General features: G+C 40.7%; 1 protein-coding gene across 1 annotated transcript in view; it reads right to left on the minus strand.

Moving 5' to 3' along the window:
* Positions 1–13,968, minus strand: part of LOC139757348 (glutamate receptor ionotropic, delta-1-like) — a 99,725-nt gene that overhangs the window by 56,512 nt on the left and 29,245 nt on the right. The window contains exon 4 of the mRNA XM_071677770.1: positions 4,633–4,869. Coding sequence (XP_071533871.1) covers positions 4,633–4,869 — 237 coding nt within the window. The remainder of the gene's footprint in view (positions 1–4,632; positions 4,870–13,968) is intronic.

The following is a 13,968-nucleotide window of genomic DNA, read 5'->3' on the forward strand; positions in this document are numbered from 1 at the left end:
CATAACGCACACATGATTTTATATCTTTTTCTCTTCTTTCTTACTCTCCAAACTCCTTAATTCATGTCGGTACAATCTTTACAAAACTTTTTGGCGCCGATTCGGAGAGACGCCACCGTTCGAGAGGGATTATTGTGTATCCAGTGCCCACTTGACCGTCGTCATGAGACTGGGGTCCACCCCATCTGTTACATATAGCTCCCGGACCAGACTCTTTTTCTAATCATATCTGCAACATTTGAAATCTTAATTCTAACCTTCCTTGTATTGAAAACAACCTGATTATCTCCTCTGATCTTTTCCTTCTCTGAAATTCATCTGTCCAAGGCTGCTTCTCCTCTGAACTATCAGATCTCCAACTATCGTCTCTATCATTGTTTCAGCTGCAAAGGTGGAGCTTGTGTCTACTAGTGTATAAAAACACCAAATGCTCTCCTCGTGGACCTTGATTCTTCTAACTTTGATACCATCTGACTTAAAACCTTTCTACTTGCTATCATCTTGCTTACGTGTTTCGTGTATTTCCCCTCAATTCCTCCATGTACAATTCTTCCACTATTTACCATTGTTGTTGTGAAGCTCTATTCTCTTCTCATCCAGGAGCTGACATCTTCTTAGTTGAGTATCACAGCTTACATCACAGGAGTTGGTCATGTCATTACTGATCTGAAAGAAATAATCAGATGCCTCACTCGAGTTCCGACCATCACGACTTCTCTTTTAACTCTGAACCTTCCCGCTCCACCTGCAGCGGTTCTGCCTCTCAGAGTCCTCTGACCACAATCATATTTCTATTATAAGTGGCCACGACCGTCCTCCGTCCATCCCCTCGAAACGCCGACGATGGTTATCCTGTGCAACTTTATTCACTTCCCTGAGATGGGTACTGCTTTTCTGGTCGGGATGCCTTGTGGTGTGCTGGGATGAAGACCTATCTTCAACATATTCCTCCTCAGTCGTTGTATGATCGTCCCTGTTGTGATGCCTGTCGCATCAAGGACGGCGCGTAGAGGACCATTAGACTATTCCTTTTTGCAGAAACTCATTCTGTCGTCATTTCTGCTCGGAATTATCACAAAGCTGCTCTTGGCACAGCCAAGCGCGCTTTCATAAAAAAAGAAAGTGTTCTGATTCTAATTCTACTGACAAATCTTTTTGATTCTTAGTCAAACGTTTATCCAACATCTTTAGTAATTGAACCTTTCCTCCTCTTCTGACCTGATCCGTCTATTGCTAATTCTGCAACTGATAAAGCCGCTCTTTTTGACATCTTGGTTTCCTCTAACGCAACTTCAGGATGATTCAGGTTCTAGTCCTCCGCTTCCATCTCCTCCCACTGAACCTATGCCGTCTCCTATATTCTCTTCATGTTGGGTCTTCCAGGTACTGCTCCAGCTCCTAGTGGACAAGGCGTATGGCGCAGATATCATTCCACCTCATTTTCTAAGAGGGTGTGCCTCTGAGCTGATACCAATCCTTTCTCGCCTGTTTCGCTTATGTCTAAAGAACTCAACTTTCCCATCCGTTTGGAAGCGCGCCTTGGTGTAGCCCATACCTTAAAAAGACCGCAATAACCTCCCCAAATGCTGCCCCTCGCTCTCTCTTCTGCTGTTTTACAGTCATTGAAAACTCTAAACTCTAACTTCCTTAAAGACTTAGAATTCCATTTCCTTCATACAAATCATCAGCATTGGTTCCGCAGCGCTAGGTCTACTGGTGATCTTCTCTCCTATGTGACTCACCTCGGAGATCTTGGTGAAGCTGTTGTCGTAACCCTCAGCATTTCCAAAGCATTTGACAGGGTGTGGCACAAGTCTCTGCGTTCTAATTCCTTTCCTTTTGGTTTCTCTGTTTCTCTCTGTTCTCTAAGCATAGCTCCCTCTCCGGCCTCTCCATCACCGTCGTCTGCCATGAAGCGACCTTCTCGTAATAACCCATGATCTCATGAGCACTGGTGTTCCGCAAGGCTCTGTCCTATCACGTACACTCTCTTTTCTCCCAATAGATGATCTTCTCTCTTACACTTTTAATCCTATTCCCTTTTATGCCGATGATTCAACTTTACGTAATTATACTCACTTTTCCTCTCCTCTTCCCTTTGATACTCTCTTTCTCGCACTGATCATATTGAAACCTGTGCAACATTTCAAACTGGGGAAGCAGTAAGCTTGTGAGCTTGAACAATGCTAAGATGCAGATTCTTCCTGTATATCTATTTAAGGCTCATTTTTCCCCCTTTCCTCAATTTCAAAGCACCACAATATCATTCTCGTGATAATATAAACTGCGTTGTAAACAACCATATCCTACACTTTATCATTCTATCGTTAACATTACAAATTCTGCTTCCCAAAAGCCTGGAAGAGTTGTAAGGGTCTGTAACCATATTTCTTTTGAGCAGCTGTTTTACTGCTCACACGTCTGGCTGGATGGGCTCATCCCTCACCTCTTTAGAAACTAAAGTGGAATCAAAAACCTTCCATCTCGTAAATTCTCTCTTCATCCTTTTCTTTACGTGCACCGCGATGTAGCCTCTCTCTCTCTCTCTCTCTCTCTCTCTCTCTCTCTCTCTCTCTCTCTCTCTCTCTCTCTCTCTCTCTCTCTCTCTCTCTCTCTCTCTCTCTCTCTCTCTACTATAAGTATTTTTCTGGCAGTTGTTCCTGTGAACTGTTCCCAGCCCCAAGGTTTGGACCTGTGACACGCATTGGCTGCTGCTTCCCATAGCTTCTGTGTGGAGACCAGCCACTCGAGGATTAGTCTTTCCCTCGTCATATAACCTTTATTCCTGTAAGAGTCAGGTTACAAACACCTGCGGATCCCTGATTAATTTCAATTTTCCTTCACCCGAGATGTCCGTGATTTGAGCATGCTATTTGTACGTGATAACTATAATACAACTAGTAATGATATCTGTGTCTATGATAATAGTAATATAATGATGATGATAATAGTAACATAATGATGATGATAATGCAAATGATAATGATAATCATAATGATAATGATAATAATAGTAAAGATAATAGTAATGACAATGATAATATTAATGCTAATGATAATGATAATCATAATGATAATGATGATAATAATGCTAATGATAATGATAATCATAATGATAATGATGATAATAATGCTAATGATAATGATAATCATAATGATAATGATGATAATAATGCTAATGATAATGATAATCATAATGATAATGATGATAATAATGCTAATGATAATGATAATCATAATGATGCTGATAACAATAGTAAAGATAATAGTAATAATAATGCTAATGATAATGCTAATGATAATGATAATCATAATGATAATGATGATAATAGTAATGATAATAGTAATGATCCTGATGATAAAAGTAATGATGATAATGATAATGATGATAATATTAATGATGATAGTTAAGATATTAATTATGATGATAATGAAAATACTAATGATGTTAATAAAACAGTAATAATGATAATAAGCAATCAAATACATTAATCACAGCAAAGAGTAGTAACTGCAAAATGCAAGTACAATTATAATAACAAAGTGTAAACATGAACTGAATTATGAAAGACGTTAACTTCTTGAGCGTTGGTCGTGCCAGTCTGCTGCAGCTGTGGGGGAACAGATGGACGAGTGGTGTCAGGTGGTAGTGCTGTGTGTTGGTCGTGCCAGTCTGCTGCAGCTGTGGGGGAACAGATGGACGAGTGGTGTCAGGTGGCAGTGCGAAGTGACGGTGAAACAGTTGGTACAAGTCTACTGTAGAAGATCAGGCGGGTCAGTGTAGTGAGGGCATCCTGACATAGTATAAGAGGGACCAAGGATGACATCGTAGGCTTATATTGCACCTCTCCAGGTGATCTGTCTTGTACAGTGTTTACTGAAAGATGGAGAGAACAGGTAACTTCACGATGAACGAAATTTGTAGGAAATTCCTGAGTTCATTTATGTTGAGGCGACACTAACTTAAAGATTTGATGGTGATATAACAGAGTTCCCTGTGTCTAACTCTCTTCAATAATGACAACGAGAAGCTTACTGTGTTGTACAACATAAAGTCAACCAGAGGCCTAGTGAGCAAGCAGTGGATTGGACATAGGTGGCAGCAGCATGAACACGGTCTTAGTGTGGTGACCAGTGAGGTGGTTGGCAGAGGTTTGTCCCTGTATGTGTGCGTGTGTATGTGTGTGTGTGTGTGTGTGTGTGTGTGTGTGTGTGTGTGTGTGTGTGTGTGTGTGTGTGTGTGTGTGTGTGTGCGTGTGTGTGTGTGTGGGTGTGTGTGTGTGTGTGTGTGTGTGCAATTACCTTTTTGCATCGCACGTGAAGGGCGTTTTACAATCCCGTATATATGACACTCATTTACTATCACGTAGCTTAGTTCTTTGTCCGCTGTCTGCATCAACCATGTCCTCAGTCACGATACCCCACACATCCACCACGTTTATACAATGAAATTACTTTCGCACATCTGTCCTAACAAGTTCCTTGCTTGATTTCATATCATATATTCTGGTTATTCTGTCCACCATTTCACGAAGAAATGTTTCCTGCCTACTTCATCAACCTGACTCACTAATGATCAGGTGGAGCGTCTGGGTGGGTCAGAGCTTGAGATGCAAAACCTTTCGACACTCACCTCCAGGTCAACGTATACACGTTTCACGCTCGGGTCAATATGTTTCGTGAAGAAGTCAATAACTGCGCCGGTGAGGAACCAGGGAGCGGTGGCCCACTTCCAGTTGTTTTGATTAACCAGGTCCTCAAAGCTGGTCAGGGGAAGGGACCTGCCCTGGACGGTCAGGTGAGCTATCAGAGAGGAACGGAAGGCAGCGACAATGATCACACAGAACAACAGCCACCATCCAACCAACACCTGTTGTGAATATATAACAATTCGAGAAATTTAATGAATTATACATTGCAGAGGCATAGCCTAATTATGTACTTATATATATATATATATATATATATATATATATATATATATATATATATATATATATATATATATATATATATATATATATATATATATATACCTGGGGATACGGGAGAAAGAATACTTCCCACGCCTTCCTCACGTGCCGTAGAAGGCGACAAAAGTGGACGGGAGCGGAGGGCCAGAAACCCTCCCCTCCTTGTATTTTAACTTTCTAAAAGGGGAAACAGAAGTAGTCACGCAGGGAGTGCTCATCCTCTTCGAAGGCTCAGACTTCGGTGTTTAAATGTGTGTGGATGTATCCAAGATGAGAAAAAAGGAGAGATATGTAGTATGTTTGAGGAAAGGAGCCTGGATGTTTTGGCTCTGAGTGAAACGAAGCTCAAAGGTAAAGGGGAAGAGTGGTTTGGGAATGTCTTGGGAGTAAAGTTAGGGGTTAGTGAGAGGACAAGAGCCAGGGAAGGAGTAACGCTACTCCTGAAAAAGTAGTGGTGGGAGTATGTGATGGAGAATAAGAAGTAAATTCTAAATTGATATCGGTAAAACTGAAAGTGGATGGAGAGAGGTGGGTGTTTATTGGTGTATATGCACCTGGGCATGAGAAGAAAGATCATGAGAAACAAGTGTTTTGGGAGCAGCTGAGTGAGTGTGTTAGTAGTTTTGATGCATTAGACCGGGTTATAGTGATGGGTGATTTGAATGCAAGGATGAGTAATGTGGCAGTTGAGGGTATAATTGGTGTACATGGGGTGTTCAGTGTTGTAAATGGAAATGGTGAAGAGCTTGTAGATCTATGTGCTGAAAAAGGACTGATGATTGGGAATACCTGGTTTAAAAAGAAAGATATACATAAGTATACATATGTAAGTAGGAGTGATGGCCAGAGAGCGTTATGGGATTACGTGTTAATTGATAGGCGCGCGAAAGAGAGACTTTTGGATGTTAATGTGCTGAGAGGTGCAACTGGAGGGATGTCTTATTATTATCTTGTGGAGGCGAAAGTGAAGATTTGTAGAAGTTTACAGAAAAGAAGAGAGAATTTTAGGGTAAAGAGAGTGGTGAGAGTAAGTGAGCTTGGGAAGAAGAATTATGAGAGGAAGTACCAGGAGAGACTGAGTAGAGAATGGAAAAAGGTGAGAACAAAGGATGTAAGGTGAGTAGGGGAGGAATGGGATGTGTTTAGGGAAGCAGTGGTGGCTTGCGCGAGATGCTTGTGGCATGAGAAGTGTGGGAGGTGGGCAGATTAGAAAGGGTAGTGAGTGTTAGGATGAATGGGTAAGATTATTAGTGAAAGAGAAGAGAAAGGCATTTGGACGATTTTTGCAGGGAAATAATGCAAAAAGGTGGGAGATTTAAAAAAGAAAGAGGCAGGAGATCAAGAGAAAGGTGCAAGATGCGAAAAAGAGGGCAAATGAGAATTGGGGTGAGAAAGTATCATTAAATATTAAGGGGAATATAAAGATGTTTTGGACGGAGGTAAATAAAGTACGTAAGACAAGGGAACAAATGGGAACCTCAGTTAAGGGGGCTACTAGGGAAGTGATAGCAAGTAGTGGTGATGTGAGGAGATGGAGTGAGTATGTTGAAGGTTTCTTGAATGTGTTTCATAAAAGAGTGGCGGATATAGGGTGTTTTGGTCAAGGTGGTGTGCAAAGTTAGAGGGTTAGAGAGAGTGATTTGGTAAACAGAAAAGAGGTATTAAAAGCTTAGCGGATGATGAAAGCCGGCAAGGCAGTGGGATTGGATGGTACTGCAGTGGAATTTATTAAAAAAGGGGGTGACTGTATTGTTGACTGGTTGGTAAAGTTATTTGATGTGTGTATGACTCATGGTGAGTTGCCTGAGGACTGGCGGAATGCTTGCATAGTGCCATTGTACAAAAGCAAAGGGGATAAGAGTGCTGAAATTACAGATGTATAAGCTTGTTGAGCATTCCTGGGAAATTATATGGGAGGGTATTGATTGAGAGGATGAAGGCATGTACAGAGTATCAGATTGGGGAGGAGCAGTGTGGTTTCAGAAGTGGTAGAGGATGTGTGGATCAGGTGTTTGCTTTGAAGAATGTATGTGAGAAATACTTAGAAAAGCAAATGGATTTGTATGCAGCATTTATGGATCTGGAGAAGGCATATGATAGAGTTGATAGAGATGCTCTGTGGAAGGTATTAAGAATATATGGTGTGGGAGTTAAGTTGTTCGAAGAAGTGAAAAGTTTTTATCGAGGATGTAAGGCATGTGTACGTGTAGGAAGAGAGGAAAGTGATTGGTTTTCAGTAAATGTTGATTTGCGGCAGGGGTGCGTGATGTCTCCATGGTTGTTTAATTTGTTTATGGATGGGATTGTTAGGGAAAAGAAGAAAGGTGAGAGTAAATATGAATGAGAGCAATGTTATTAGGTACAGCAATGATTGGGAGGTAAGTTTGAATGGAGAAATACTGGTGGAAGTGAAGTGTTTTAGATATCTGTCAGTTGATTTGGCAGCGGATGGAACCATGGAAGCGGAAGTGAATCATAGTGTGGGAGAGTGGGCGAAAGTTCTGGGAGCGTTGAAAAATGTATGGAAGTCGAGAACGATATGTTGGAAAGCAAAAATGGTTATGTTTGAAGGAATGGTGGTTCTAACAATGTTATATGATTGCGAGGTGTGGGCTATAGATAGAGTTGTGCGGAAGAGGGTGGAAGTGCTGGAAATGAGATGTTTGAGGACAATATGTTGTGTGAGATGGTTTGATCGAGTAGGTAATGAAAGGCTAAAAGAGATGTGTGGTAATAAAAAGTGTGGTTGAGAGATTTCTGCTCTCTCAACCACACTCTTTTTATTACCACACATCTCTCCTACCCTTTCATTACTTACTCGATCAAACCACCTCACACCATATAATGTCCTCGAACATCTCATTTCCAGTACATCCACCCTCTGCCTCGCAACTATATATCATTGTTAGACCCACTAATCCTTCAAACATACCCATTTTTGCATTCCGTGATAATGCTCTCGACTTCTACACATTCTTCAACGCTCCCAGAACTTTCGCCCCTTCCACCTCCCTATGATTCTCTTCCTCTTCCATGGTTCCATCAGCTGCTAAATCCATTCCCAGATATCTAAACACTTCACCTCTTCCAGTTTTTCTCCATTCAGACTTACCTCCCAATTGACTTGTCTCTCAATTCTACTGTACCTAATAACCTTGCTCTTATTCACATTTACTCCCAGCTCTCTTCTTTCACACTTTACCAAACTCAGTCACCAGCTTCTGCGTTATCAGCGAACAACAACTGACTCACTTCTCAAGCTCTCTCATCCACAACTGACTACATACTTGCCCCTCTTTCCAAAACTCTTGCATTCACCTCGCTAACAACCCCATCCATAAACAAGTTAAACAACCATCAAGACATCACACACCCCTGCCGCAAACCAACATTCACTGAGAACCAATCACTTTCCTCTCTTCCTACACGTACACATGCCTTACATCCTCGATAAAAACCTTTCACTGCCTCCAACAACTTGTTTCCCACACCATATATTCTTAATACCTTCCACAGAGCATCTCTATCAACTCTATCATATGCTTTCTCCAGATCAATATATGCTACATACAAATCCATTTGTTTTTCTAATTATTTCTCAGATACATTCTTCAAAGCAAACACCTGATCCACACATCCTCTGCCACTTCTGAAACCACACTGCTCTTCCCCAATATATATATATATATATATATATATATATATATATATATATATATATATATATATATATATATATATATATATATGTATATACTTTTTTTTTTTTGCTTTGTCGCTGTCTCCCGCGTTTGCGAGGTAGCGCAAGGAAACAGACGAAAGAAATGACCCAACCCACCCCCATACACAAGTATACACATACGTCCACACACGCAAATATACATACCTACACAGCTTTCCATGGTTTACCCCAGACGCTTCACATGCCCTGATTCAATCCACTGATAGCACGTCAACCCCGGTATACCACATCGATCCAATTCACTCTATTCCTTGCCCTCCTTTCACCCTCCTGCATGTTCAGGCCCCGATCACACAAAATCTTTTTCACTCCATCTTTCCACCTCCAATTTGGTCTCCCTCTTCTCCTCGTTCCCTCCACCTCCGACACATATATCCTCTTGGTCAATCTTTCCTCACTCATTCTCTTCATGTGCCCAAACGATTTCAAAACACTCTCTTCTGCTCTCTCAACCACGCTCTTTTTATTTCCACACATCTCTCTTACCCTTACGTTATCTACTCGATCAAACCACCTCACACCACACATTGTCCTCAAACATCTCATTTCCAGCACATCCATCCTCCTGCGCACAACTCTATCCATAGCCCACGCCTCGCAACCATACAACATTGTTGGAAACACTATTCCTTCAAACATACCCATTTTTGCTTTCCGAGATAATGTTCTCGACTTCCACATATATATATATATATATATATATATATATATATATATATATATATATATATATAAAGAGAGAGAGAGAGAGAGAGAGAGAGAGAACTCGTTGCATTAGTAGTGAACCCTTGCCACTTCATCACAGTCAGGGAAAATGGCTGTCAGACCCCCTTAAGTTATTCCCACTGCTAGAGAGGGAATGTTTCTCTGTGCAAGCCAATAAGTGACTTTAAGGCATTAATCTCTATATTTTGCAGGCTGTTTTATTTCATTTGTATTCAGTGCCTGAAGATGTTTTTAATCTTTCCCAAAACGATGATTGTTTTATAGTTTATATTGAAAAATAATCAGCAAAACATTGAGCAAAAATGAAGTCAGGAGTTTAAACACTTACTAATTAATGGTGGTGTGTGGTCGCTACTGATTAAAGACAGAACATAATGTAACCAGAGCACTTACTAATTAATGGCGGTGTGTGGTCTCTAATAACTAAGAAGTAGCTGCAGACAGTGATAACATGATTTAGTGAGGAATTTAGGGCTTCATGGGTTGCTGGACATTCATAGATTTTCTCTGCAAATATGGCCTCTTCAGTTGGAAATAATTGATCTAACTGACTGTTGAAACGGTGGGTGATGAGTTGGCAAAGGTTCCCTGAATCTTTACAGCATTATTGCTTACATAATGTTATATATATATATATATATATATATATATATATATATATATATATATATATATATATATATATATATATATATTATCCCTGGGGATAGGGGATTAAGAATACTTCCCACGTATTCCCTGCGTGTCGTAGAAGGCGACTAAAAGGGGAGGGAGCGGGGGGCTGGAAATCCTCCCCTCTCGTTTTTTTTTTTAAACTTCCAAAAGAAGGAACAGAGGGGGCCAGGTGAGGATATTCCAAAAAAGGCCCAGTCCACTGTTTTTAACGCTAGCTCGCTAACGCGGGAAATGGCGCATAGTTTAAAAGAAAGAAAAATATATATATATATATATATATATATATATATATATATATATATATATATATATATATATATATATATATATATATATATATATATGACTGGCTTGTATAAAATATGCATGTGGCACGAAAATGGTGGGAGGAGGGCAGATTATGAAGGGTATTGAGTAGTGGGATGAAGAAGTAAGTGGTAAGGGAAAGGGTAAAGAGAAGCGTTTGGGCGATACTTGCAAGGAAGGAATGCAAATGACTGGAAGATGTTTAAAAGAATGCGTTAAGAGGTTAAGAGAAGGTGCAAGGGTTGGAAAAGAAAGCAAATGAGAGTTGGATTGAGAGAGTATCATTTAATTCTGGGAGAATAAAAAGATGTTTTGGAAGGAGGTATATTACGTGCGTAAGACAAGAGGACAAATGGGAACATCGGTAAAAGGGGCAAGAGGGAGGTAATAATAGGTGGTGATGAAGTGAGGAAGAGATGGAGTGAGTATTTTGAAGATATATTGAATGAGTTTGGTGATAGAGTGGCAGATATAAGGTGTTTTCGTCATGGTGGTGTGCGAAGTAAGAGGTTCAGGCAGAATGATTTGGTTATGAGAGAACAGGTTGTGAAAGTTTTGAGGATATTGAAATCCAGCAAGGCGCACGGTTTGGATGGCATTGCAGTGGAAGTTATTATAAAAGGGGTGACTGTTGTTGACTGGTTGATAAGAATATTCAGTGTGTGTATTGACCATAGTGAAGTACCTTAGGATTGGCTGAATGCATACAAAGTGCCATCGTACAAAGGCAAAGGAGATAAAGGTGAGTGTTCAAACTTCAGAGAAATAAGTTTATTGAGTATACCTGGGAAATTGTATGGGAGGGTATTGATTAAGAGGGTGAAGGCATGTACAGAGCATCAGATTGGGGAAGAGCTGTGTGGTTTCAAAAGTGGTAGAGGATGTGTGGATCAGGTGTTTGCTTTGAAGAATGTATGTGAAAATAAATAGAAAAATAGATGAATTTGTATGTAGCATTTATGGATCTGGAGAAGGCATATGATAGGGTTCATAGAGATGTTTGTGGAAGGTTTTAAGAGTATATAGTGTGGGAGGTGAAATTGCTAGAGGCAGTGAAAAGTTTTTACCAAGCATGTAAGGCAAGTGTACGAGTAGGAAGAGGGAAGAGTGATTGGTTCCCAGTGAATGTCGGTCTACGGCAGGGGTGTGTGATGTCTCCTTGGTTGTTTGATTTGTTTATGAATGGGGTGGTGAGGGAGGTAAATGCAAGAGGTTTGGAGAGTGGGGTGAGTATGCAGACTGTTGGGGATGAGAGGGCCTGGGAAGTGAGTCAGTTTATTGTTCGCTTACGATACAGCTCTGGTGGCTGATTCGAGTGAGAAACTGCAGAAGTTCGTGACTGAGTTTGGGAAAGTGCTTGAAAGGAGAAAGTTGAGAGTAGATTTGAGTAAGACACAGGTTATTAACTTCAGTAGTGTTGAGGGAGAGGGTAATTGGTATGTAAGTTTGAATAGAGAAAAATTGGAGAAAGTATGTTGTTTTAGATATCTATGGAATGATCATTTTCATGGCAATATTTGGCGATCGCATTTTTGTGGTCATCCTTCCGTACTAACTTCGAATGCCAATGTAAATATATTTGTATATGCCAGACCAGTGAGACTGTAACGGAGAGGTGTTAATGGCGACAGAAGTCAGTACGGATGGATGACCACAAAAATGCGATCGCTAAACATTATCATAAGAGTGATTCCCCACAAAGATCTTGAAAATCCCGTTATTTTATACCCCTCTGCAGATTATGCCACACGTAACGTCATTGAAACTGCCTTACCTGCTTTCATTTTTCCCCAGGAAATCTTTAAGCACAAACTAGCATTAACCAAATCATTACGAAAGAATGACAAACACAAAAAAATAAAAAAGTTATTCTTGGCACACCCAGATACCCAGGTCAACCTCCGACACATGACCGTCCTTGATCACTCTCCGTTATAAGGGTTACGATCAGACATAGCAGACAATGTTTGGCTTAGAAAGGGTGTTGTATGGCAACACCCAAGTGTGGTTTTGGGATTTAGATAACTTTATTAAATACTGGCACCTGATGAGGTGGATTGCCTCCACGAAACATGTGCAACATGTACAGAAAAAATTACATGTTGAGAGAATTGTATGAACTCCTACTGAAGTGCGATTTCACCTTCATATATATATATATATATATATATATATATATATAGATATATATATATATATATATATATATATATATTATTTTTTTTTTATTATACTTTGTCGCTGTCTCCCGCGTTTGCGAGGTAGCGCAAGGAAACAGACGAAAAAAATGGCCCAACCCCCCCCCCCATACACATGTATATACATACGTCCACACACGCAAATATACATACCTACACAGCTTTCCATGGTTTACCCCAGACGCTTCACATGCCTTGATTCAATCCACTGACAGCACGTCAACCCCGGTATACCACATCGCTCCAATTCACTCTATTCCTTGCCCTCCTTTCACCCTCCTGCATGTTCAGGCCCCGATCACACAAAATCTTTTTCACTCCATCTTTCCACCTCCAATTTGGTCTCCATCTTCTCCTCGTTCCCTCCACCTCCGACACATATATCCTCTTGGTCAATCTTTCCTCACTCATTCTCTCCATGTGCCCAAACCACTTCAAAACACCCTCTTCTGCTCTCTCAACCACGCTCTTTTTATTTCCACACATCCCTCTTACCCTTACGTTACTCACTCGATCAAACCACCTCACACCACACATTGTCCTCAAACATCTCATTTCCAGCACATCCATCCTCCTGCGCACAACTCTATCCATAGCCCACGCCTCGCAACCATACAACATTGTTGGAACCACTATTCCTTCAAACATACCCATTTTTGCTTTCCGAGATAATGTTCTCGACTTCCACACATTCTTCAAGGCCCCCAGAATTTTCGCCCCCTCCCCCACCCTATGATCCACTTTCGCTTCCATGGTTCCATCCGCTGCCAGATCCACTCCCAGATATCTAAAACACTTCACTTCCTCCAGTTTTTCTCCATTCAAACTCACCACCCAATTGACTTGACCCTCAACCCTACTGTACCTAATAACCTTGCTCTTATTCACATTTACTCTTAACTTTCTTCTTCCACACACTTTACCAAACTCAGTCACCAGCTTCTGCAGTTTCTCACATGAATCAGCCACCAGCGCTGTATCATCAGCGAACAACAACTGACTCACTTCCCAAGCTCTCTCATCCCCAACAGACTTCATACTTGCCCCTCTTTCCAAAACTCTTGCATTTACCTCCCTAACAACCCCATCCATAAACAAATTAAATAACCATGGAGACATCACACACCCCTGCCGCAAACCTACATTCACTGAGAACCAATCACTTTCCTCTCTTCCTACACGTACACATGCCTTACATCCTCGATAAAAACTTTTCACTGCTTCTAACAACTTTCCTCCCACACCATACATTCTTAATACCTTCCACAGAGCATCTCTATCAACTCTATCATAAGTCTTCTCCAGATCCATAAATGCTACATACAAATCCATTTGCTTTTCTAAGTATT

This window comes from Panulirus ornatus, chromosome 25, assembly GCF_036320965.1.
Source record: "Panulirus ornatus isolate Po-2019 chromosome 25, ASM3632096v1, whole genome shotgun sequence".
Classification (NCBI taxonomy): domain Eukaryota; kingdom Metazoa; phylum Arthropoda; class Malacostraca; order Decapoda; family Palinuridae; genus Panulirus; species Panulirus ornatus.